This window comes from Zonotrichia leucophrys, chromosome 2 (assembly GCF_028769735.1).
Source record: "Zonotrichia leucophrys gambelii isolate GWCS_2022_RI chromosome 2, RI_Zleu_2.0, whole genome shotgun sequence".
Lineage (NCBI taxonomy): Eukaryota > Metazoa > Chordata > Aves > Passeriformes > Passerellidae > Zonotrichia > Zonotrichia leucophrys.
The window spans coordinates 75,114,712-75,139,108 of record NC_088171.1 but is presented as its reverse complement, the minus strand read 5'-3'; the positions used below and the strand labels follow the sequence as shown (position 1 = coordinate 75,139,108).

The 24,397-nt window shown below is 34.1% G+C and overlaps 1 protein-coding gene across 4 annotated transcripts in view; it reads right to left on the bottom strand.

Moving 5' to 3' along the window:
* Window positions 1–427: 427 nt before the first annotated feature.
* Window positions 428–24,397, bottom strand: part of CDH10 (cadherin 10) — a 94,510-nt gene continuing 70,540 nt past the window's right edge. For all 4 annotated transcript variants that reach the window (XM_064705455.1, XM_064705453.1, XM_064705451.1 and 1 more), the window contains exons 4-12: window positions 23,455–23,574; window positions 22,694–22,861; window positions 17,527–17,714; window positions 14,394–14,647; window positions 12,718–12,854; window positions 10,350–10,471; window positions 4,534–4,642; window positions 2,394–2,645; window positions 428–1,503 (exon numbers count right to left, since the gene is read on the bottom strand). In XM_064705455.1, coding sequence (XP_064561525.1) covers window positions 1,010–1,503; window positions 2,394–2,645; window positions 4,534–4,642; window positions 10,350–10,471; window positions 12,718–12,854; window positions 14,394–14,647; window positions 17,527–17,714; window positions 22,694–22,861; window positions 23,455–23,574 — 1,844 coding nt within the window. In that variant the 3' untranslated portion in view covers window positions 428–1,009. The remainder of the gene's footprint in view (window positions 1,504–2,393; window positions 2,646–4,533; window positions 4,643–10,349; window positions 10,472–12,717; window positions 12,855–14,393; window positions 14,648–17,526; window positions 17,715–22,693; window positions 22,862–23,454; window positions 23,575–24,397) is intronic.

Here is a 24,397-nt window from a genome sequence, read left to right as displayed (position 1 = left end):
CCCTTCTGATGATGATGTAAGTATGATTCAAAATGGAGAACTATAGAAGAAATAAACTGAGGTTTTGAAACTAATGTTATGTGTTTGGATAGATAAATTGTGCCAGCTTGTTTTTAGAATAGGGCTATTTGAGGTGACACAAGATAGTAATTAATCTTTCTCAACTAGAATATGATTAGTTTAGTTAAAAAATAAAACCAAGAAAATTCCCACAAACATTGAACTGTAGAAAGTAGCACTGCTGAGCAAGCAAGTAATTGTATAACTTGCTCCTGTCTCAGCGAGCCTAAGCACTTCAGACTGTGTTATATGTATGGAGAATACTTCAGCACAGGAGTATTGGCAGTTGGTTGTGATCTCACTGGAGAAATTCCATGTTCTCTTCAAGCTTGAAACTCATGGTGAGAACAGGCAGGCAAACATTAGCATAGTTGTAAAAACTGGTTTATTTTTTAAAAATAAATACAAAAATATAAATATAAAACATTGGCAGATAGAATTTGATGAAATGAAGTTGCACAAACTTTTTTTTAAACCAGCTGCATATTACACTTATTAACACCACGTGTACATTTTGTTTTATTTTAATGTACAGAACAGGACATATTGGATTTTTTCTTCTTCGCCATCTTAAAAGCTGCACTTGCAGGAATAGGACATGTACCTAACAGAAGCGGCTTGTACATGAGGTTGCTTAGGGGATTATCACCCTGTTCAAATTTCTGAAGGTAAGATATTTTTTATTTTAATTACTAAAATGTACAACACTGAATTTCCATAGCTTTGGCTCTTGGAAGTTTGATTAAATAAAATGTTGTATATATTCCAAGTGGCATCCTACTAGAAAGAATGAATGACATTAATGGACAAGTTTAAAACAAATTTTAAAAGGAAATCATTGTGCTGAGTGGCAGGAAAATTTTCCTGAATGTTAAATACTGTTGAGTGCAGAAGGTGTCTGTAAAATTACTTCCGCTCAAAGGAAAAGAAAAAAGTAGCCTACTGTAGGTTAAGAAGTGTCTTTGTCACTTTCTCCTCCACCGTACATCTCAGCTAGCTTATTGAACCGAGGGCCCCACTCTCGGAGGTAATCATAGTTTTGGTCTCCTTCGGTAGTACCTGACTCCAAGGAGCTCAAGGATTCGGCTATGGAATCATTTCCTTCATAGGCATAGGTTGCAAGCGAGTCGTACGGCGGCGCGGAGGGATCAGTGTCGTGCTCTTTTAGCCTTTGGTTAATGAAATCTCGGACATCTGTGTTGTCTGGTGCCGAAGGAGTCCTCCGGGGCACAAATAACGTTTCAGGGAGAATGTCTCGCCGAAGCTTCTTATCTTCGATAGCCGCAGGATTCCTCAGCGTGCCGATATCAAAGGCCTGGGTGTCTTCCTCTCCGCCGCCTTCGTCATTGTAACTCACAATGTTGTCTCTGATGTCCTCTTTAGAGAGGATCAAAGGCTCCTTCTTTCGTTGCCTCTTCAGAGCAGCAAATAGCACCACTATAACTTAAAGAGGGAAACAAAGAATGGGTAAAGATCTCTATTTAACAATTTCTTAGCAGCAAATCCACCGGGTGCAAGAACGACATTTCAGCTACATTTCACCAACTCATTTTTTTCAGATAACTGGATAAACACCTCTATCTGTATAATGGTAGCACAATAAGCCTATATCAAAAACCTATTTTGCACACATTGTGTGCTCTGCTTTACAGGACCACGAGGTTGTCTGCATGCTCCTTCTGTAGCTGTAATGAGCTTTAAAATAGCCAGGTCTATTCTGAAGGTATTTTTCCTTTTTCAAGCTCAAAGGATATTGTTAAAAAGTGGGTTTGAGTTGAATTATAGGTCATTAAGTGTTATTCTAAAAACCACAAAATGAAGGTTTTACAAAATTTTTCTTTTTTTTTCTTTATTACTGCACTGAAACCACTGTATAGACAGGGCTTTGATGTAGTAAAATTACTGCTTACTGTTATATTATATGTGAAATATATACTGCATATTGATTTTTAGTAGTTATTTAAATGAAAAAGAGATTTTCCTCAAAAAAATTTAAAATGAAAGACATGAAAGCAATTTTTGATTAGACTATTCATCCTCTCTGAACTTTCTTTTTTCAGGAAACTTAACGAAAGAACATAAATGAGCTTCTGGTTGCACAGTGACAGTTTAACAGTCTGGGACTCGAATTCTTATTTACGGTGTTAAATTAGCATATAACAAAGATAATGAGGATTTGGCCTTGTTTTTTTTTACTTTTTATTTTAAGGTGCAGTTACACCCTTCTTGCAAAATCCAGGACCATTAACTCTATCAACCTGCATAATTTTGTGAAACGAGTCAGGCCTTGAACATTTGTCCCTGGGTAGGGGAAGGCGCGTTTCTCCCCTTACCCAGCAGGATGATGATGCAGAGGAGAATGGCCACCAGAGCCCCCGTGCTGAGGCCGGCAGGGAGCAGCAAGGCCTCGGCGCTGCAGGACTGCATGTTGCCCCGGCTGTCACAGGCGCACACGCGGATGGTCAGCGTGCCCGTGCTGCTCTGGATCGGGTAGTCGTTGTCCGAGATCACCACTGGGAGAAGGTAAGTGCTTATTTCATGCCGGCTAAAGCCATTCCTCCTCGTCAAAATCCTGGCAGTGTTATCTAGATCGATTAAAAGATACTGTTATAGGGTATACAAACAGAAACCATACCACTTATAGTAGATGCAAATAATTGTATTTTACATGACTTCAAAATAGATCCTGATATCCCAGTGATATCTCTGTTTTTCTAACAACATTCTCATTTGATCAGAAAGCTATTTATAAGTTTTTAGGTACATCTGGCCTGCTTCTCTGTGCCTCTGCACCACTTTGGCGTGTGATTTGAAAAGAGGATTTCTCAAAGCTTAAAATGTTTTAGAGATTAATGCATGCAGTGCATGACACAGTTACAGTTCAGGGCTGAAACCCTGAAATGCAACTGAGGAAAAAGAACCTTCCACTTTGTGCAGTTCAACAAGTACTCTGCTCTAGAAGATTCTTTCTATGGCTCATCTGTGACAACACCCACAGGAATGCTGTCAACTCAGAATGAGATTTGTTAAACCAAACCGCTTTCAACACACTGTAGAACAATGAATTATGTACCTTAGCACATGAAGGGCTTTTTTTGGATAGAAATTGTCTTAGTAATTCAGAAAATGTGAAAGATGGTAGGTATTCCTGCACATTTTTGAGAAGTGAACTTATTGAACTGTATCTGTAGCAGACAAATCTTAGTTGTATGCAGGATACTTCAGCACCAAAAGGTGTCCACAGAGTGGCCAGAGGGAAGGGAAGGAAGAGAAAGAATGAATAACAGGGAGAGACTATTTCTTCTACTTTTAGAGCCACAATGCTAGAGTGGCAGCCAACACCAGAGCTGATAACTGTTTCATCCAAAAGAGAGAAAATATAGGTTTAATGTGCACTAAAAGGAAAATTTAATTTTCATCATATTTGTGGGTTGCCTGAGCTATGTGGTTAGCTATTTTGATAGATAACTTCAGGCACAACTAAAATAACCCATGTGCAAAAAGCAAGAAAATAACTACAGATAATAAGGAAATATCAAGATCTATACCTCTCTGTACTCAGGGCCTAATCATCAACATCTAACCTTTGTTTAAAATATTAAATAATGTATTTTTTCATAGACTTCAAGATGTGAAACATAAAGTTTTTCTTTCTTGCTTCCCTTCACTGGTTTTAGGTATTTTAACATTATTTGTTTTCACTCAACATCAAAAAGTCTCTTACGGATCTTTAAACACCTCTTCTGCAAAGAATTTTACTAGGTATGCAAAATATTTTATTTAATTACTTCAATTTCCCTGCCATTAGAAGTTTTTTTTCTGCTGTTGTTTGTAGTCTACTACATCCTGAAATATTCATCAGGAACAGAGGATTATTCCCTTTGCCTTTATGCCTTTGACACATTTGAAGACTGATACCACGTCCTCTCTCATTTATGTCTTCTGTAATCTAGAGTCCTCTCAATTAGTCATACTAATAATGAAAGCCAAAATTCATAGTCTCACTTCCCCAACAGAAGCTTCTGAAAATTTTCTCTGATAAAGACAGATTGAGCAAGGATCAAAAGCCAAAGTGGCTCTCAGAACCATTATTTTCATTAATGGTCAGAAAGAAGCAAAACAGAAGGCCAGGGGAATCAGAACAATGTCACAAAAGGCTAAAGTGAAAAATCTCAGCTTTCAGCTGAAGACATTTTTGAAAGCCTTTTTTCTTTTGTAGTCAAGTATTTCATCTGTCTCTTACCCCAAACCAACACTTTTCTGATTTTTTTCATAAATTTTTTTAAATCACATTTTTGCTTTACACAGATACAAGTGTAGATGTCCTATACCTCATTCAGGTAAAGTATTTTTGGTAGCAGCAACCTTCACAACTTCTCTACATATTGATAGACATCAAAAGCAAATAGATTTCAGGAATGTAGCCAGACAGAAAAGATAAAACTCCTTCCTTGGAACAGGCATGAATTTTACCTTCATTGTCCTGAACAGTGAAGTTAGGGTTAACGGCAGCTAAACTGAAGAAAAATTTTTGTCCACCAAGAGGGTCATCTTTGTCTACTGCACTTATGGTTTGAATAAGCTGCAGGAAAAAAAGCAAGCAAACAAACAACAACAACAAAACGACCAAATACACCTAGGTTTTTGATAGAGCTGTCTGATCAAAGAAGATGAAAAACATTGGAGTAACTTAGCATTCACACATATTGACTTAATATTTATTCTGTAAAATAAAAAACCAAACAAATGTTCAACAAGTGTCTTATATAAGTTTTTTTGAAAAAGAACATCTGTATTTTTCATGTGACAGAATATGTGCACTATATTATTGTAGCTACATAGTGGACAAAACTTGCCAAAAACAGTTTTAGCTGTAGCTGGTAGTTGTTATGCTTCATCTTTGATTCATCATTTTAAATTCAAATCAACACCTAAGATTGTAATTCACATGAAGTTTTCTATTTTTTGCGATAAAACCGGCATTTTATCAAACAGATTTTTTGAAAGGGAAGTTAATGCTTCAAATTACATTTCTACATTAAAACATTTTTTCTTTAACATGATTTTTCTATTTATTAGTACAGGAGAACACAACAACATGATTCCTGAGATTAAAAATTCCAGTTATATTTTAGACATATTTCTACTCTTGTAAAACATTGTAGCACACCCTAGAGTTGCACAAGTTTGGAGTGGGATGAGAATCAGGTGTCATAATTCTGAGAGTAAGCTGCACCAGGTCAGTTCCATACTTAGAGCTTTCCGCAATGCCTACAACAAATTTGGGCAATTTTTGGGGACAGTAATGGCAACCCCTTTATCAGTACTTCTTCCCTTGTAAGCCAAGTGAATAAGTGGATTTTTCAGTGAAATTTCTATACCTAAGAGTGGCTAAATATTGTTTCCCAAGCAAAATTATTTTTTTTACTATTATTTTTTACTTTATTGCCTATTTTCAGTCTGGGGCTTTTTTTATACTATGGCATATATAGTGAATTTAAGTCTGGATTTTTGTGCATGCATGCTTGAAGGTTCAGTTATGTTCTTAAGTTTAACTTCCAAATATAGATTATCTTTAGTCTAGATCATTTTTATTCTTCATTTCTTATTCATCATTTTAAATTGCTCCGCTCTCTCAACCATGGAATTGCATCTAATTTTTAACACTATTCCTTCCCTGTGGTGTACTTGTTAAACTCTGTTTGTTTTTTATCTTCCAGTTCTTCCAAATACAGCCATTTCTCTTCATATCACAGCTTTTGTCAGGTCTGATCATCTTTCACATCAACAACTGCAGTGCACTCCTGTTTGCCTTAAAAAACGCATGACTAACTCCAATTTCTCTCTTGTCCATCCAGAAAATAGCAGTAAATATCTTGAGGAGGCAAGGATGGGATTTCTTTTAATATAGCAGCTTCCTTGCTTTTTCAACAACAATTTTGTCTTTCTCTAAATCCGTTTTCTTACATAATCCTCCAAAAACTTTCCATATGAATAAAACTGATAATGCAAGCATAGAATATTATGTTTTTGAAGAATGAATATTTTAATTATTTAGTGAGCAATTAGCATATGAATTTTCATATATATTTACAAAATGAAATAAAAAAACCACTAGTTTATTTTACTTAACAACTAGAGACCATGAATACGGTCAGTCGCAGGTGTTAGGCTATTGAAAATAAACTGATTTGCTGAGTGTTCATTATCACAGGTTTTTTTTTTAAAGAGCATGTAGAATTGAAAGCATTATATTGCAGCTTGAAAACAACTTCCTGATGATATTGATTATTATTTTAACGTGATAAATCCTGTTTTACATGTGGCTTCCAAAAGTTCTTTCCTCTTAGACCTGCCAGCCATGGGAAACCCCAATTATCTGCTAAATAGGGGTAAATAGGGGTAAATTCCAACAAAATTCATCTTTCTGCTTGGTAGGACTTTGGCAAGCATCAGTTCCATTAACTGTTTAGGTAGATGTTTTCTTCTAAAATATACTATACTTTTCCTTTTAACTTTAGGACAAAGAAAATATAATGTGCTTTTGAGAAAAAGAAAGCAGAATACTTTAGAAACTCTACATCAATTTTCAGTTCAGAAACTTTTCCAAATGAAAAAAGTAAACCTTTGAGAGTTTTTGAAAGAGGTATGGCAAAGATAAAATTCTGATACTCAGAAAATCACTGGGAGGTATAAATAAGATCTATGGCTATATATTGAAGAAACTAAAGTAAGAATGAATCGGGGGAGTTGGGAAAGAAAGAGAACAAATTTTCAAGTAAATTGATCACAAATTGTCATTTGTCAAAAGAAATGAAAGATGCAATAAACAAAGATAAAATAACACTTCAGGATTAAAGGATTTAAGAATTTTTTTTTAGAAATATCTGAAAAATAGGAAGGGAAAATTGTAAGCTAGAAAAAAACTTCAGGGATTTTAGTTTTTCAATAGATATGAATTTTAGCTATTTTTAGAAGGACACTTGGTGAATATAACAAGGAAATTTCTGGAACTACGAAGATCCCAAAAGCCACATTTAAGCAAGATTATTGGGAGGAAAGGATATCCTTTTCCTGATAAGACCTGTTAAATGGGTCAAATGAGCTGATAACATGAAGAGCAGCATAAAACTAATTGGTTCAAGAATCCTAGTGTGTTTTTATAATCTATACTGCATTAAGTTATGGGAAAAAGGAAAACAGACCCGAAGATTCGTATTTTAAAATGTCTTTGAAAGAGAATCCATTATGAGCTATATCTATTTACATAAGATTTAAACATGTGAAAAGGTATGTATGGATTAGGTAAAAATGAAGGCTAGTAACAGCAAGACAATAACAAGCCATTTAAACATCACACTGGACTTGAAAAAGGTGAGGCTGTCCCAGTGCTGGCCGTGCCAGGGCTGTGCCGGGGCTGCCCGGGCCAGCCCCAGGCGGTGCCAGTGGCTGCAGCAGCTCCAAACTGAATCTGTTTTGCCAGTGATGGTAATTTGCAAGTTTGTCTCAAGCCATTTATTCTTCATCTTTTCTCCCCCTATATTATTGAGTGGGAAGGAAGTGGCTTGTTGGGCGCTTGGCTGCTGACCAAGGTCAACTTCTGCCTTTTTTTTTGGCAGATCATTTACACATAAAGAAGAAGGGCCTCTCTTAGGACATCTACTATAGGGAAAATGAATATTTGGAAAAGTTTTACTTAGCTTCCATGCAAGATCTCTCTAAAGCAGGACTGACTGCTGCTTTCTAAACTGATTCTTTTACATTAGAGGGTCTTTGGAGGCTGGCAGCTGAGCTGCCAGACATGTGACAGCTGGGAGCTGACAAAACCAGTGGGATTCCATCTGTCCAGATGCCCAGCTCGTGGCTCTTCTCACCTGAAGGCAGAGGACAGCTGAACTTCTTTGGTTGCAGGGCTGCAGCAGTCTGAGCATTTTGCTGCTTTATTTCCCTGAACTCCTTTTGAGCCAGCCTTGTGTAGGTCACATGAATGCCTGTGTCTTCTTTATGCCATCACACCAAGACTGTCCTCATTTTTGTGGGGGGGTCAAAAGAACAGCAACCACCAAAATAGCATTCTGCCAGAGGTGCTGCTTGTGTATAGCTTGAGCTCTTTGAGATAGGATATTTGCATAGTTTGTAAGTTCATGGTAGGATCTGACATCAGCAGTAATAGCAAGCAGGAAAACGATCACAGGCCCTTTGAGTCATTCAGACTACAAAAGTCACATTTCTCTCTTGCTATATATTTGCATATATATGTATGTTTGTATACATGGATTTATGTGCACCTCCCTGGGTATCATATATAGTATGCGTATGTTTATATATATATATATGTATAAAATTTAGGTTTCTGTACAAATTAAGTAAATGGAAAAGTATAATATTCATTATAATATCTCTCTTTAGTAGATGGGAAATACTGAAATGAATACAACAGGATCTGTGACTGATGAAGCATCATTAGTTTCAGTTACCTAATAGATATAAATTTCATGGATCAAATGTAATTATGAAAACCTGAAAGGGAAGAAAAATAGCAGAAATGTAGGAGGAATCAAGCTCAGGGAACCATGTTCAGTTTGAATTGATTACATTCTCTCAGGACAGATTGAATTCGAAAATGAAAAAGTCTTATTTATGAGCTGCCAGTAAACAAGAAGAATATAATTACATTCAAATAGATTATTTGTGTTATCCTGCATTACATTTTTTCTCTTCCTGAGAATTGTTTTCTTTAAGCAATCATTTGCAACTCAGATTTCTTAAAAAATGTTTATGTTTATGGCCCTCTCAATAACCTTGGCAGGTTTTTTCTCATAAAGACACTATTGAGCCCTATAACAATTTAAATAAGCATTTGTGGATGTGCAAACTTATTTAGCATCTCATGTATTAGTTATAAGTGATCAATGCTATTTTATTCAACTTTTTAACTGACAGCCTATTCTGATTGTAAACAATACAACAATGCAATGTTGAAATACTTTTATATTTACTTTTAAATTATACTGACTTTTATAGTCTAGATAGCACAGAAAAAAAAACTTGTTATTTAAAATACATGTACATGGAAATTTAACTGCTCTCTTAACATTTCCTGTGCGCTCTAGAACTAGTAACCTGCACAGAAAAATTTCTGAAAACTCAGATGAGTAAAATTTGTGGATGTATGCTTTTATTATTTTTTTTTTAAACACAGGATGTGTTTTTTGTGAAACTGGAAGAGGAAAATTCAGTGTTCTTCTTTTACAAGTCTTAATCCTTATGTCATATTGAAAATTATTAAACATTTTTTGGCATTTATAGTAGACACTTCAGCTGTCCAAATTTCTACATTTTTAGCCAGTGATTTCTCTTTATCTAACACCTTGAATTCTCTTGTGACTGCCACAGCAGACAAATGCACTTGCTCAGTACCTTTATATATTTTATGCATTATAAATTTTGGACTCAAATTCTTTGTTATATGTTCAAACTGATGTCACTTTGGAAGGAAGAATGGCAACCTGAATGCGAAATTTGCAACACAACCTGAATGTTCTATCTGTGGGACTCCCAACAGTTAAGAAAAGCTGGCATTTGTACCACATTCTATTCAAATGTACTGAAAGGGTTGCACATTTTAAAGTTTTATTCTTGGCTGAGTATGCTCTAGGACATGTAATAGGAAAAAAAATTTTAAAAGTTCTAATAAGCAACTGCCTATTGGACCTTAGGTATTAAGCAGTACAGTAAATTCACTTAAATTGGAGTACACATTGTGTAGCCTCGAAGAAGCAAAAGAAAGTATTATGTTACCATTTTAAAAATGCGTGTTTTCTTTACAGAAATTTTTGGTGTGATAATGAAAGATGAATCTAACAATTGAAAAAAAAAAGTGTGACAGATTTTTGGTTTGTACTCACTGTCAGCATGGATTGAAATATATCTGAATTTTGCTATTGGAGAATTATTAAAAAAATATAGATCAAAGATTTTAGTTACATATAATGTTCTACTTTGTGAAATTAAGGGCAAAGTGAATCATGACTATGTCATGGACATATCTCATTGGGATTTAAAAGCAGTACAAGGTTAGGTAAGAAAAAGTGGTGATTGAAACACTCATTTGCTTGTATCATATTGACATTTCACTCTAAACCTCACTCACAGAGCTTCTTTGCTTTCATTTTGAACATATCAAAAGCTAATTTAGATATGATTTTTCTTAAGCAATAGGCAGGAATGATCTACAACTGAGTTCTGTAGCAAAACTGGATGGTGGGAAGTGTTTATCAAAGGCATACCTGTCCAGCTCTTGCATTTTCACAGACAAAAGTGTCGTAGAATACAGCAAACTGTGGCGCATTGTCATTAACATCCAAAATTCTTACATAGACAGGAACACGAGTAGTATCTTTGGGGTTGTCTGACAGTAGAAGAGAGAAGAAACATGAGGTCATTGTCTTATTAAGAAGTTTTTTTTTTCCTTCCAAATTTCATGAGCAATACACATGCAAGATGAAGTTTGAATCTGGTCAATATTAAGTGTACAAACCAGTAACAAGGCAGAATAAGGCCTTCTGAAAAACAAAGAAATTATCTGTGTAGAGTAAAAAAAAAGAAGCATTGGGATCTAGTGAGCAATTAAGTTTTACATGAAGATAGGGGGCTGCAAATGTTAATTATATATTTAAATATTGTATATGAAATTTTGCCCACTACTACAGTAACAAATGTGATCACTTGGTGGACTTAAGGTTTTGTATGGTTTTGATTTTAATTGTAAAATTCTTTATCTGGTTTGTTTTACAAAGAAAAAATACCAAGGACATAATTTGTGCATTGTGCTGGCTTTGGCTGGGTTAGAGTTAATTTAGTCTATGACATGCACACCTATTTTGAAAAATTTTTAAGTCTGCCTTTTCCTCTCTTGCCCCTCAAAGAAATTCCAACAAAACAAATGAAAGTACTCCTCAAAAAATTTGGTAAAGAATTTATTAGAATAAGACTTTTTAATGTTTAATTTGCCTGAAAAAAATATGAATGTAAATTTTCAAACCTTAGGTTCAGAAACAAGAACAACATCCCCCTTGCCAAATGCCAAGATACTATTATTCATATTTAGAGTGCTCTTTTGTTAGTATAGGTTAATTCAGGAATATAAGTGTCCCTGTTCTCACTTGCTGATCTTGTTGCCATACCAAAAAAAATAAGTAATTCCTGGGTGTAAAAAATGCAGATGTTTCTTGGAATTCTGCTGTGTGGTAGCTAAGCAGCATATCATTTTTTAACATTAATGGAACTGGATAAGTAAGAAAAGTAACAGATTGTTTCAAATTACTGATTTCCCTCCCTCGTCTTCTGCTTTAAATAAAAAGACATTTAGGAGCAGCTGGAATTACATTGGCTTGTTATCAGTAACACCTTTGCTAACGAGTGTGAAGTGGATATTTTTTGACATCCTGAATTATTTACATTTCCAGGTTTAGCATGCAGTTTTTCATAGCCTTCTGCATGTTCATGCTAACTTTCCAAATCGGTTCTAACACTGCTTTCATTCTGTCATGCTTCACAGGTAGGATTTTAAAATATTTAAAGATCTAAATCTCCATCTTCATTTCTTTCCCCAAAATTAACATATCTCTGTGGAGAATGCTAGCTACTCCAGATACGTCCATAATGTAAATTTGCTCTAAGTTTCCTTACAAGGAGGTAAGTTTAGCACTAAGATCTAGTCATACAAGGATGCTAAGTTTCATCATTATATAAATCTGAAAATAATTTGTACAACATTAGACAGCACTCTGAATGGCTGCAAGCTGAGGACAAAGCATCAAAAGAAAAAGCTGTTGGTTTTTGTTTTTTTTTTTTTTTTGACACAGAATGTTTAATTGGCAGGACACAATGTTCCATTTAGTCCTCTGCAGTGTAACTCTTGCCAGACACGTTTCACTGCTGACCAGTATTTTTTCCTTTTTTTTTTTAACTGATACAGAATTAGCCCTAAAATAATTAGTGACTTTGAGAGGAAGTGATTCTTAGATGCTGATTTCAAAGATCAGACCTTTGTACCTTAGAAAATTTTCTGTCTATTGACTAAAGATATTCTCAATAATGTAGTAGGTTTAGGAGGATATCTGCTCTTCTCTTTATACTCTTAACATGAAAACATCTACAGACAGGTGTTTTAAATGGTCCAAGAAATGCTACAGCTTTGGAATAAAACTGAATGGAACTTTGAAGATATATTAAGATTCTAAGAGCTGTAGGTGCAGATACCATACGAAGAGATAATGAAAGTATTTCCAAGGAAATGAAGAAAATAACAGAGACAAAAACATAGATTACTATGCTAAACTCATCTATTTTAACAGCAAAATCATGTTACTGTCCTCCAAGAAAGGAATAAAAATAATTAATCCAATCTTAAAATTTAATTGGCTAACATTTCAGAAGTAAGTTGGACATTAAAGGTCAGTGATGGAGGTAGCTGAGGAAAAGATCAATGAGGAGACAGCTGCTGTTAGCTACCCCACAGTTCTCTCTTCCAGAACATCTAGTATAAAGGGAGAGGGAGAAAATAAAGGAGGGATGTTTTCATCACCAAGTTGCAGCTGTAACTTTACAGGCTAAGGAAAACTGAAAGGAAAAAGAAAAACCAAATTAGCTTACTAATCTCAGCTGCTATTACACTAAGATTGTGCCATTGGGATATCTCACGGTCAAGTGGCTTAGAAGTATAGATGGACCCGTTTCCAGAATGAATGTTAAATATTCTGTCAAGGTCAGTGTGACGATCCAGAGAGAACCTAAATATGACAATCAAATAGAAAGTATCATCAAAATTATAAAAAGTGAAAGAAAACATATATTTCACAAGTCACTACAGGTTTTATGCTCTGTATTATGAAGGTTAGTTTTGAAAAGACATATATATATTTTCTATAAATACTTCTCAAAATTCTGAATGTTAGCTCCATAGAACAAGAAATTAAAATTTGGATTTTAAGAATGTGATGCAATAGTGTAATATTTGATAACTGGAGGTTTTACAAGATTTTAGGAAAATTATTTTAAAAAATCAGAATTTCAATGTATAATTAAAGAATTAATTTTGAAAGGAAAATTATCTTTGATATACTGTTTCTTCAGACTGAGACTGACAGCTAATTTACAGGCTGTTCAGAATTATTGCTATGAGCTTAGCTTCTCCTATTTAGGATGCATTCATTCACTAGAGATCAAGATAAAAAAACTTGTATAAAAATAAGTCCACATGCAGAACTTTCATGCATAGATGTTAAAGGACCTTCTATATTTCTATAGTTGCTATATTTCTGGCAGGCATGATGTCCACCAACATGCTATGGTAGTGTCAAACTAGTATCAGAAAATTTCTCTTTCCTCTATTTTTTCTTTTTTTTTTTTTTTTTTTAATATTTAACATTGCCTTCAAATTCGAATTGGAATGGAATGGAATTAAATGCAGGATTTTGTCAAATACAGAATAATTTTTAGAATATGTGTCAGAATTTGGCCAAATTTTTTAAAAAGTTAAATAGTACACTTGCATAGTACAATAGAAACAAATGTTTATGTTTCTATGAAAATTCATGAGTGATCTAAACTGTTAATCAAGTGCATCTGGTTTCATTTACAGTACTTAACTAAATTGAGCCAAATAAAAAAATGCTGTTATATGAAAACAACATCTATATGGTTTTGGTGGCTGTTGTTTGCTCACTCCACTACACACAATTGCAGTAAATATAAAAGACAAACAAATAAAACCCAAATGAACAAGTCAATGCCAAAATGAATATGAAAACAACAGAAAAAGAACAGCCAATGAAAACTTCTTATAGTGCAATAAAGACTTACTCAAATGCTTTTTTTATTTTACTACTGGCTTACTTTAATAATTCTTAACTAGAATAAAACAAAAATCTACTATTTTCTAGAGAAATTATATTTAAGACTATTTGGCTTATATGGTAAGCATTTCATTTTACTTCATACATGTTAGTTTTATTGAAGTCTAGAACTTGTTTAATCAGCACTTTAAAAGCTTTTCACAGTGCGAAGTAAAAAGCAACCCTGATGGGCCTACTTGAAATCAAGTTTTTATGAATTGTGGCACTGGAAAATATTTTGTGTGTCTCTTGAGTGCAAGTAAATTGCTTTTGCCTGACATATTTGTAGGTTCACAGATAGCACCATTCTCAATTCTGTCTATCTCTGGGACACTAATAAATAATAGAAAAAACACCTCTATGTGAAATTAATGTTGTATTACTATTTATCTTAATTTCTTTAGCAAATAATGTGTTTAGACATTGAAGTATTACCTTATTGGACTTGAGGCAGAATCAGGATCCCGTGCCATTACTGTTCCTATTATTGTCCCCAACTCAATATCTTCATGCACCTCAAAAAGGTAAGAAGACCTGCTGAAAACAGGAGGTTCATCTACATCTTCTACAGAGATTTTCACAATAATTGTGTCTTTGAAAGGCCCAAGGTAATAGAAACGGGGATCCACGTGGGTATTTTCAGCTTCTACTTTCAAAGTATAGAGTCGTCTTGTCTCATAGTCCAGTGGCTAAAAATGAAAAGTGCAATAAATTTTATTAAATTAGTTTTACATACTGGCAGATGTTGACCTATATACATAATGGAAACTGAACAGGGCTCAAGTCTTATCAGATCTTACCCCTGCATTCTGGGAGCACCAACACAGTTAATATTTTCCCCACCACAGGAGTCACATTGTCAAATAACAAATTACATTGTTTTTAGAAGAAGTATCTTTTCCTGTATATTAGTTAAATTATCTCAGCATGAATGATAAAAAGATTTTCAGCACAAATTAACCAATTATTCAGGGAATTCTGCAGCTGTTTCATAAGAATATGGATTTGAAACAATCATATAACCATTTAAAAAGCTTGAGATACTGACTGGAAATACAAACATTCCAGAACAAGATATTTAACACTAATGTTTCATAGGAAATTCTGTAAACCCCTGAATAATCAAAACGACCACAGTATTGCTATTGTCAAGCCCATATAGCGGGCCTTAGATATCAGGAATGTTTTAGGTGTCTTTTGAGGAAGGTATGTGTGTCAAAGCTCTCTATATTTAGAGAAACAGTGGGGTTTAATCTTGTTCCTTTTCCTTTAATTTAATGAATCCGACATCAGAAGGGGGTTTTTTTTGAAAATATTTTTGACATTTTTGTCAGCAGTTCCTTTTTGAAATGGGAGGAGGAGCAGTTCACGGTTATAATTAGAAATCATTTTGGATTGAAAATAATTTTATTCCTTCAAATTTTTCTAGCTGTCATAGATGAAAAGTATTAGCTAATTAATGATTCTAAGGAAATGAGCAAGCTGAAAATCTACCTTTCTGACACAAAGAAGACTTTATTAATTCCCACAGATTCTCAGGGAGATATAGAACTGGTGGTTTTCATTCATCAAAATGGGTGGTTGATGGCTTATTTTTTTCTGCCTAGCTGCTTTTAAATATTAATTAATGCTCACTAAAGATGCCAAAGTGACAGGTTAGATATTTAAATACACTATTCAAAAGCAGAAAGATGCAGTCCAGTGCCTGAGAAAAAATGAGTTTCCCCACTGCCTCAGACTTGTTTTAAAAAAGTAGTCAGAGCAGATGGGAGAGTATCTATGAATACAAATGAGGAAAACAACTATTTAACCTAGATCTGAGGCTATTGCTGTGTCTGTAAAGTGCATCATTCAGCTGTTAAGGGACACTGGCTTCCATCCTAAAAGCAAAGAAGACATGCTAGCCCTGATTTATTCTAATTAGTTTAATCTGGCAGAATGTGCACCGTGAATATGTAAACTTGCTACTACAACATTCACATCCAATTTGGGCATATCTACCTACAGTGGAAAACATGGGTGTGAAACCTGTGGATTATACAGGCATTCCAGCGCATCCACAGTAATGAAGAAAATTCTTGCCCAAATATATGAAATTGTGGAAAATCAATTATTTTGTCTGTGAGAAACTGTATAGAAAAATTTGTATAGAAAAAGTTCTTTTATAGCGCATAATAAATTCAGACTTAATAACTTGGAAGCTTTGTAAAGGAACACAAGCTATTTGTAGTTATTCACCACTGAAAACAGAAATTACAATCAAAGTGGATAAATGACAACAAAAAGAAAAGAGACTATTTTAATGAATCAATGAACTCAGCATTCTCATCTCCTTCCTTGCTTGTTAGTGCTGTTGTCTGTGGTATTGAATAAACTACTTATTCATGACTGAGAGAGCATCCTGAAAAATGCAAATTCTGTCAGACTGCTAATAACAAAATCAAAAGATCTTGTTCATTAGTATTTATTGACATTTTTGGAACTGCTGTATTATAATTTAGGAAAATTCTTGTGCTTGATTCAGCTGCTAGACTTTTTTTTGAGATGCTATTGATTTAATGTAATTGTGTGAAAATCTGAAGCAAGCAAGAGAAGAGCATCTCAAGAAAGCCTTCACAAACTAGGAAAAGAAAAACTATTAGACCTCAAACTTTGTTTTTTCAGTTTTTTTTTTTTTTCCCCAGATAAACAACTAAACTGACTATGAACAAAATAAAACACAGAAATTAAAAAGGAACATTCTTTGCAGAACTTCTCTCTTCCTTGGTTGCCGTTATCAAGAGATGTGAAGGTATCTTTTATATCACTGTTTATTTCATTATTCTTAAGGACATTTGTTTGGAAAGCTAATATAAACAATGTTTTATCTTAAAAATTTTGCCTGAACTCTTTGAAGTTCATCTCAAACTCCCAAGGACAAGAACCAAGGGACTTATGGAAGGGAAATTTTTGAGGAGTAGGAAGAGTGGCATTTCTACTTGTGAGATAGAAAACAAGCATCTGAAAGTGCTCTGACAGTGCAAGACAGAGGGCAGAACTAAAGCTAGCTCTGGATCAGGAACAACACCTTCATTACATACACATTGCTCATGTGGCAGCCCTCTCACACATTGGAAACAGGAACAAAACCATATCCTATCCTTTCAACTAATGTCTGTGTTCTGGCACACAGATCCCATCTCACCCAAGTAGATGAGAATCTCACAGAGAAGGAATCTGTGTCTCTCATTAATGAGTGAGCTGCTGATTGCTTGCTGAAGAAAACAGATCATAGAAATACTTAAGTCTGCATTTGAAATCACAGAAATAATTAGTGCTAAAACATTGGGGCTGGTCCACTTTTTCGTACTTTGCTTACAACAATGCTTTGAACCTATGTGTATCTTAGATATGGTTACCACCTTTTATTTCCAGTTCACCTTAAAACGAAACAGTATCTTTCAGTCACTGATGGGGGATGCTTGCAAATGTTAAGCAATTAGCAAGTGTTGTCACATAATGTAAGCAATGAACGCTTGTGACATAACATTGACATCAAAATAATTTAGTGAATGCTGCTAACAGGCACCTTTCGCACAGTGATGATGCCTTCCTGTGTGTCCTTCTGTGTCACAATATCAAACATATCAGTCCCATCACCATCTATAATTCTGTACTCCACTTCTGCATTTTTTCCAGTGTCTGCATCTGTGGCTTTAACGCTGCCAATGGCTGTCCCAACTGGGGAGGACTCAGGGATGCGGAGATGGACGGTACCTGTCAAAGAGACAAAGAGCCATTCAGGACCTCCACAAGTTGGTACACGTGCATGAAGTAACACTGTGTGACACAATAGCTGGTAACACAATTTTGTGTATTTTTTTGTTCTAGAGAACTTGCCATTTAATACGGAGGCAATGGAGAAAATACGAGGCAGAGAACTATCCAGAGAAAAGTTTTATATAGAAGACTGAAAACAAAATTGTTGAAAAAAACATTTATAGAAAATAGGGTTGAGAAAGATCTTTATTCTATCTCAGAGAAGAATCAACTATATCTGCACTCTTCTTGCCTTTCTTTTCCTTGTAAGTTTCTTGTTCTCATTTTTCTTTCATTCCTGAAATATCATCTGGAAAGACTGCTGTGTGTTCTTGCTCAGTTTCACTCTTCTTTTTTACCCCTTAATATCTAAAGGCAATCTTTGAGATACATATTACATGTATTTTATCACGGAAACAATAACAAGAATAGAATTCCTTGATTTCACTGGCCAATTCTATGCAACAGACTGACATTTCATCTTTCAAAATTAGATAGTAAGATATCATATTAAATAAATTTGAATAACACATTAATGCAGGGGGAGGTATTTTAAAAATCTATGAGCAGAAATTGTGCCTATACTTGTTGAAGCAGTTAATTCATACTGAAATAGGCTTATGAATATTACAATTCTTGGTTCGTGCTACTTTCCTTATCTCAGTTATATCCCTTTATGGTAGTGTCATGCAGCTGATAAAATACATAGGAATAAAACTGTCATCATTCAGACATGCTGCAGTAAATTGAAATAAGTATCTTACCATGTATTTTAGCATTCCATGTCCTAGCCTTAGTGTGAAAACTGTAAATAAGCATTGAGGTATTTGATCCCATCTGTTGGAACATACGCTACAAAAACTCGTGGGGGACATAATACACTATGAAGAACTCTCAGAAAAAATATTTTAAAATTAATGCATCTCCAGTTGTCATTCCAAAGATGAAAGTGAATGCATCAAATCTCTCTTGGAAAACATTTTCTTCTATGGCCTTTGTTAAGTTTACCAAGATTTTCTGTTCTACTTAGACACTACCTAAGTTAAAGGAGTTAGAGGTATGCTTGAAATAACACAAAAATGGAAATGGTAAAGGGCAGCAACCACAACAGTAAAAAGCTGGACAGGCTACACAAAAAGCAACACATAAATACATTGCCCAAATAACTAGTACACAGAAGTCCATCAAGGGCATATTAGTTTTGTGCAATCAAGAAGAGTCATGGGGAGAGATTGGCATGGCTGTATGGGAAGGTCACTGGCAATGTGATTTTATCAAAACTCAGGAAAGCATGAGTCATTTGAGGATTACTGGTGTATTACAAGCCATCTACAGAGTGACACTTAGTACAAAAAACCCTATTATTTATTGGGTCATTAGAGATTTTTTTCTTCCTCCACAGAGTTATGTTTTTTCTGTTCTATTATGTTATTATGTTCCCATTTGACAGACCTAAAAAAGCAAAAATGCAAAAATTGAAAAATAGATGCATTCACATTTAATTTTCAATTAAACACTGAATGAAAAACATTGAAATATTTTAATTTATTTTCTTCATATAATTTTACTTAAGCATATTTTAATATGAAAGGGACATATAGCAGCAGAATGAATTCTTTATGGTCATGTACACCCCCTTCTATTTGTATGTGTTTATTTTTGCTCAGTCGCATTTTGATGTTCAATTGAGTATTTTATCCTGAATTTTCTCTAATATTTTCAGTATCTTTCTCTAATATCTTAACCTGTAATACTTCACTAGTAGAGAATCTCTCTCTAATCATCTAATGGTAAAAAAAAGGCAAAAGAAAAATTATCCCCAGTTTAGTACTTCAGCAGTACTATAGGAGACTATGGCAAAAGACTTTTTTTTATCCCCAATTAATATTTATATGTTATAATTATTTTTATGAGGCGTCAACTACTCTCCACATTTTTTTTCAGCTCTTAAAACTATATCCCTATGCCTTCCGGACACTACTTTGACTCCCAGTGCAATACTCAAGTCATTATTTAGTCTACAAAGTTTTAAGAGCTCATATCATGAGTTACTAACAAGGTAGTGGAAACAGAGAGGGAAAATAACCAGAAACTTATCATCTAAAAGACAATTTTTAATCTAGCCTATCTATTTCTAGAAATCTCCACCATAGTATGAGACGCTTCATCTTATTCCTTTTGTCACTGAATACATTTAATTGACTAAGTATGGGATGCAGTGCGGCTTTGGCCAGTGTATCAGAATACAAAGTACACCAAAGTAGACTCATCCTGGCAAAACTCTGCTGTCAATCTGATTTCTTCCTTCTCAAGGAAAGCAGTTTACTCTTTGCATTTACTCCAGTGAATGATGTCCTTTCATTTGTCTGTCAGGAAAAGAAATGGGAGGATCAAGGAAAGGAATACTTTTCCGTAGACTAAGGAGAGCAGAAATCAGCTTGAGGATTACAGTCTACACACTTGGGATTGCAAATACTTCAGTCAGTCATAAGGAATGAAAAACCAATCTCATTTTTCCATTTACCCTTCTTCCCATTCACTCTTGAATAGGCATATAATGTAAGGCCAAATATTATAAATTACCACAGTCTCACAGGATACGTGGGCTGCCGTAATTCAGGTGCTCTGAGTTTCACTGAGTCTCAGGCTTCTAAGTCCATAAATCACATTTTCTGTTTATCACTGGTCAACACCATCTCCTTACTTCTGAGAACACCTGGAAGTATTATAGTTGAAACAAAGATCCAATGTCTGAGGTCTTTGAAGACCTTTCTGTAGCACCTTGAAAAATTCTCAATCTCATCACCACTGTTATCTATGTGGGATTTAGTATATTTTTAAGAAGAGGAAAATATTCTGAAGAATCCTTGTTTCATAATGCAAACAACAGAGGAATTAGGGGTTCTTCTATATTTGTGTTTTTAGAATGTATAATACAATAAATTATGCCAAATTTTCCCCAATTTTAATATGAGTTTCTTGTGGGAGACATATAAGCTGATATTAAACATTTTATTGAAACATATAGCTGTAATATGGGGAGTCCTGTGGAAACATAATGGGAATTCTAATACTTAGCCTGATAATTTATAAATCTCATATGAATATTATTGTTTCATTAATCTAATACATCTGAGTTTTTTTATTATTGGAATAGAATAAGAATAATTTAACTTAATCAGTTTCAATTCCAGCAGTCTCACTGAACTCCGTTAAAATCATGAATCCTTATGATGTCCACTTCCATTTTGAGGCTAAATATATATATTTTTAAAGTTAATAGCTATTTTTACTTTCATATATTTAGTAAAATATGTCATCCTTATAAATGTTTTAGTTCTCATCTCCAATGAAACGTGCATTTATATCTAACAAAGAAAGTGACAGAGAGAAAGTAGAGAGAAAAATCAAACAAAAACAACAAAAGCCCGTGAAAGCAAAGTTAAGTTTCTTTAAAGCAAATGACATATCTGTTTTAAACTGACATTAAAGAAAAATGCCGAGATGCTACATCAAATTCTTCTCTATCTCAAATATTATGTTGGAATCCCAGATAAGCCTGGAAAGTTGATTCCATCATTCTAACTTCTAATTTACCACACTATTCAAGAAACAAGAAAAAAGACGAAAAGTATAAATATGCACTTTTGAAGCTTCTATGCTGTTTAACTTTTTTCTTTTTCCTGTAAGGCTTTGAACATGACACCTCTTCGAACAGTCTTCTCCAGTGTGTCCAGAGAAGAGTACTACAGCACTCCTGTCCTACACAACAATGGACATACCATAATCTTCTATATACATATTGAAACAATAAAAATAATTTTTTAAAATTGTGGAAAAATGAAAATAAAACTTAAAAAATAATTAATAATAAATAAATTATAATGTAACAATAAATTCTGTTGAGAGTATGACCTTTGTAGAAATGCCCAAGTTCTTCTTACTCAATGGTGTATGATTTTTTTTTAAGTGTGAATATGAAATTACATGCTGATAAACATCTTAGCTGAACGCATATATATTAACTTCAATATTAAATTGAACATAATTATGTACTCCAGTTCTGCCATAAGGAGCATAATTTGAAGCTGATTCTGTTATTTTGATCAAGAAGAGTGCATCAGTAACTACTGGATTGAGTAAAATTATACAGAGTGTATAAAATGTGCGGTGAGGATACTCAAAATCCTTTACGTACTAAGTAAATCTAAATCATCATGCAAATACTGCAACTTCAATTAATGCAGAAGGCTTAAAATGCTTAACTGTTACAAGTTCAATGCTGCATAGTTTAATATTTTCATATCAGACAGAGACCGAAAATTTTTTTACATTTTGGTTTGAGGATACAAAGTCTTGACAGTGGTAGTATCAAAAAGCAAAAATCATTACAAAACCTTCACTAAAGCTGTAAAAAACAAAAAAAAAGTTAAATTTAATTTGCTTTAATTTGGGAAATTTTGTATATTGTTTTGTAGCTCTATAGCTGAAAAGTACAAAACTGTCTGATTCCCTTTGAGTAATTTCTTTTTCACATTCTTCATGATTAAATATTTAAGCAGATACCTCAATTCAAATATTTCTGCATGTCTAGAATTACAACATGCTTTGTTCTCCAGTGGGAGAGCATGTAGGATTTAAGCAATAGGTAAGGAAAGAGCAAAAACATTGCTCTAATGCTCTTACAAGTCCACCTACTATTGCTGCCCATATTCCTGGGAGGAATTTCAGGTTTACTGCAGTTATATTTCATCATGTAACTGTTTCTTAACAACAACAAAAAAAAGCTTTAACATTTAATATACTGCTTTAATAATAATAATCAGCACATAAGCCTTTTGTTTATGTGTGCCCCATAATCTAGATTTACTCTAAATTAAACCAGATGGTGACTGCTTAACTCTTCCAGCACAGGTCAACTCTTAAATGCAGCTTACTCTGGGGGAAGCGAGGTGGATTGTCGTTGACATCAGTCAGTGTGATGTTCACCGTGGTGGTCCCTGATAATCCGCCCATCTGGCCTCCCATGTCCTTTGCCTGGATAACCACTTGGTACTGCTCCCTGTTTTCTCTGTTCATGTTCGGCAACGCCGTCCTGATGATGCCTAAAAGAAATAAATTGGAAAACAGAATCGCTAATAATGTATTTGTTGCTTATCTTTTTTATATTAGTCTTGAAATAAATCTCTAAAATTTTCATTTAATGTTTCAAAGAAAAAATTTCTGTCCATAAGTTTTATAGTAGTCTTATAATTAGAGTAGTCTTTAGTACAGGCTGAGTACTTGTTCTACATCACAGGTACTTTTCCAGTTTCATGCTAAAAATGCTTCAAGATATTTGTGCCAAAGGTTTAGGAGAAAGACCATCTTTTATTAATCTAAGTAGAATCATTAGGGAAAAAAAGAACAATATATTCTAAGGAAAAAAAAAACACTTTATGCCTGCCTTTATCAGAAATGTTGTTATTTGAATCTTAAGCAGTAAATAGTCCCACTGTGAAATTACTTATACTTCATAATTTCAGATGTCTTGAGTTTTTATATGTATTATAAAAGTTATAAATAATGAGAAAAAGCAAGAAATGCTCTTTCATTTCAGTTAGTTTTTAATTACATTTTTTATGTGATCTAAGGTCTTTTAAATGAAAGAAAAAGTTTAAAGTTTATCGTAAATGAAAATAATGAAAATATTCATTACCTGTTTCTGGTTCCACAGAGAAATATGGCTGCCCTTGAAGTATGCTGTAAATTATTCTGGCACTGTTTCCATATGAAGGGTCATCAGCATCAGTAGCAGTAACTTGGACCACAGAAGTACCTGAAACATCCAAAGCCAATTTAGTTGCATATGACACTACACGGAGGTGTCAGAGTGTCAATTTCCATTCCAACAGACACCAAAGAAAATGTCAGCTAATACTAATTGGATTTTCCAAATATATTTGTGATCTTCTAGTCAACATTAGGTACATTCTTCCTTATTCCAGGTCTCCTTCTACATAAATTGAAAAAAAACTTCTGTAACCCCAAGTGAGATTAAGATTTATTTAGAAAATATAAACAGTAGCTGTGTCTGAGCTGAATTCTTATCCTTACCTAGCTACAATAATTTCATGTATGCACATCCTCTTTGCAGAAGACACTTTTTTACTCGGAAAAAATACCTTTATTGGGACTTGGGGTGTTTTGTGGTTTGTTTTCTTTTTCTTTTCTTTTGTTCAATGATATGAGGATGATATGAAACTACACATGCAGGAACATGACAGAAAAAGATGAATAAACAGGTCATTGGAACTTGTGAAAAACAAGGCGTCGGTTCTCCCTGTTTCTAAGTGTTACTATAGATAGATATTACCAAAGAAACACTGTCATATGAACTTTGAAATCTGCTGATTATTTAGATTACAGAAAATTTCTTAACCTTAAAGACCTTTCCTAAATTTTAGTAGAATATACCAATCCTTTAAAACATGAAATGTTTGCCGTTAACACTGTTGGACAGTTTTTCCACAATCAAAATATTTTCTACATCCTGTTCAACTCTTCCATCACAGAAATAAAGTATGAACAAGGATCCCCTCTACTGTGCATCCATAAAGTGCAGATGCAATTTTAAGTATAAAGGAAAGAACTGAGAAAAA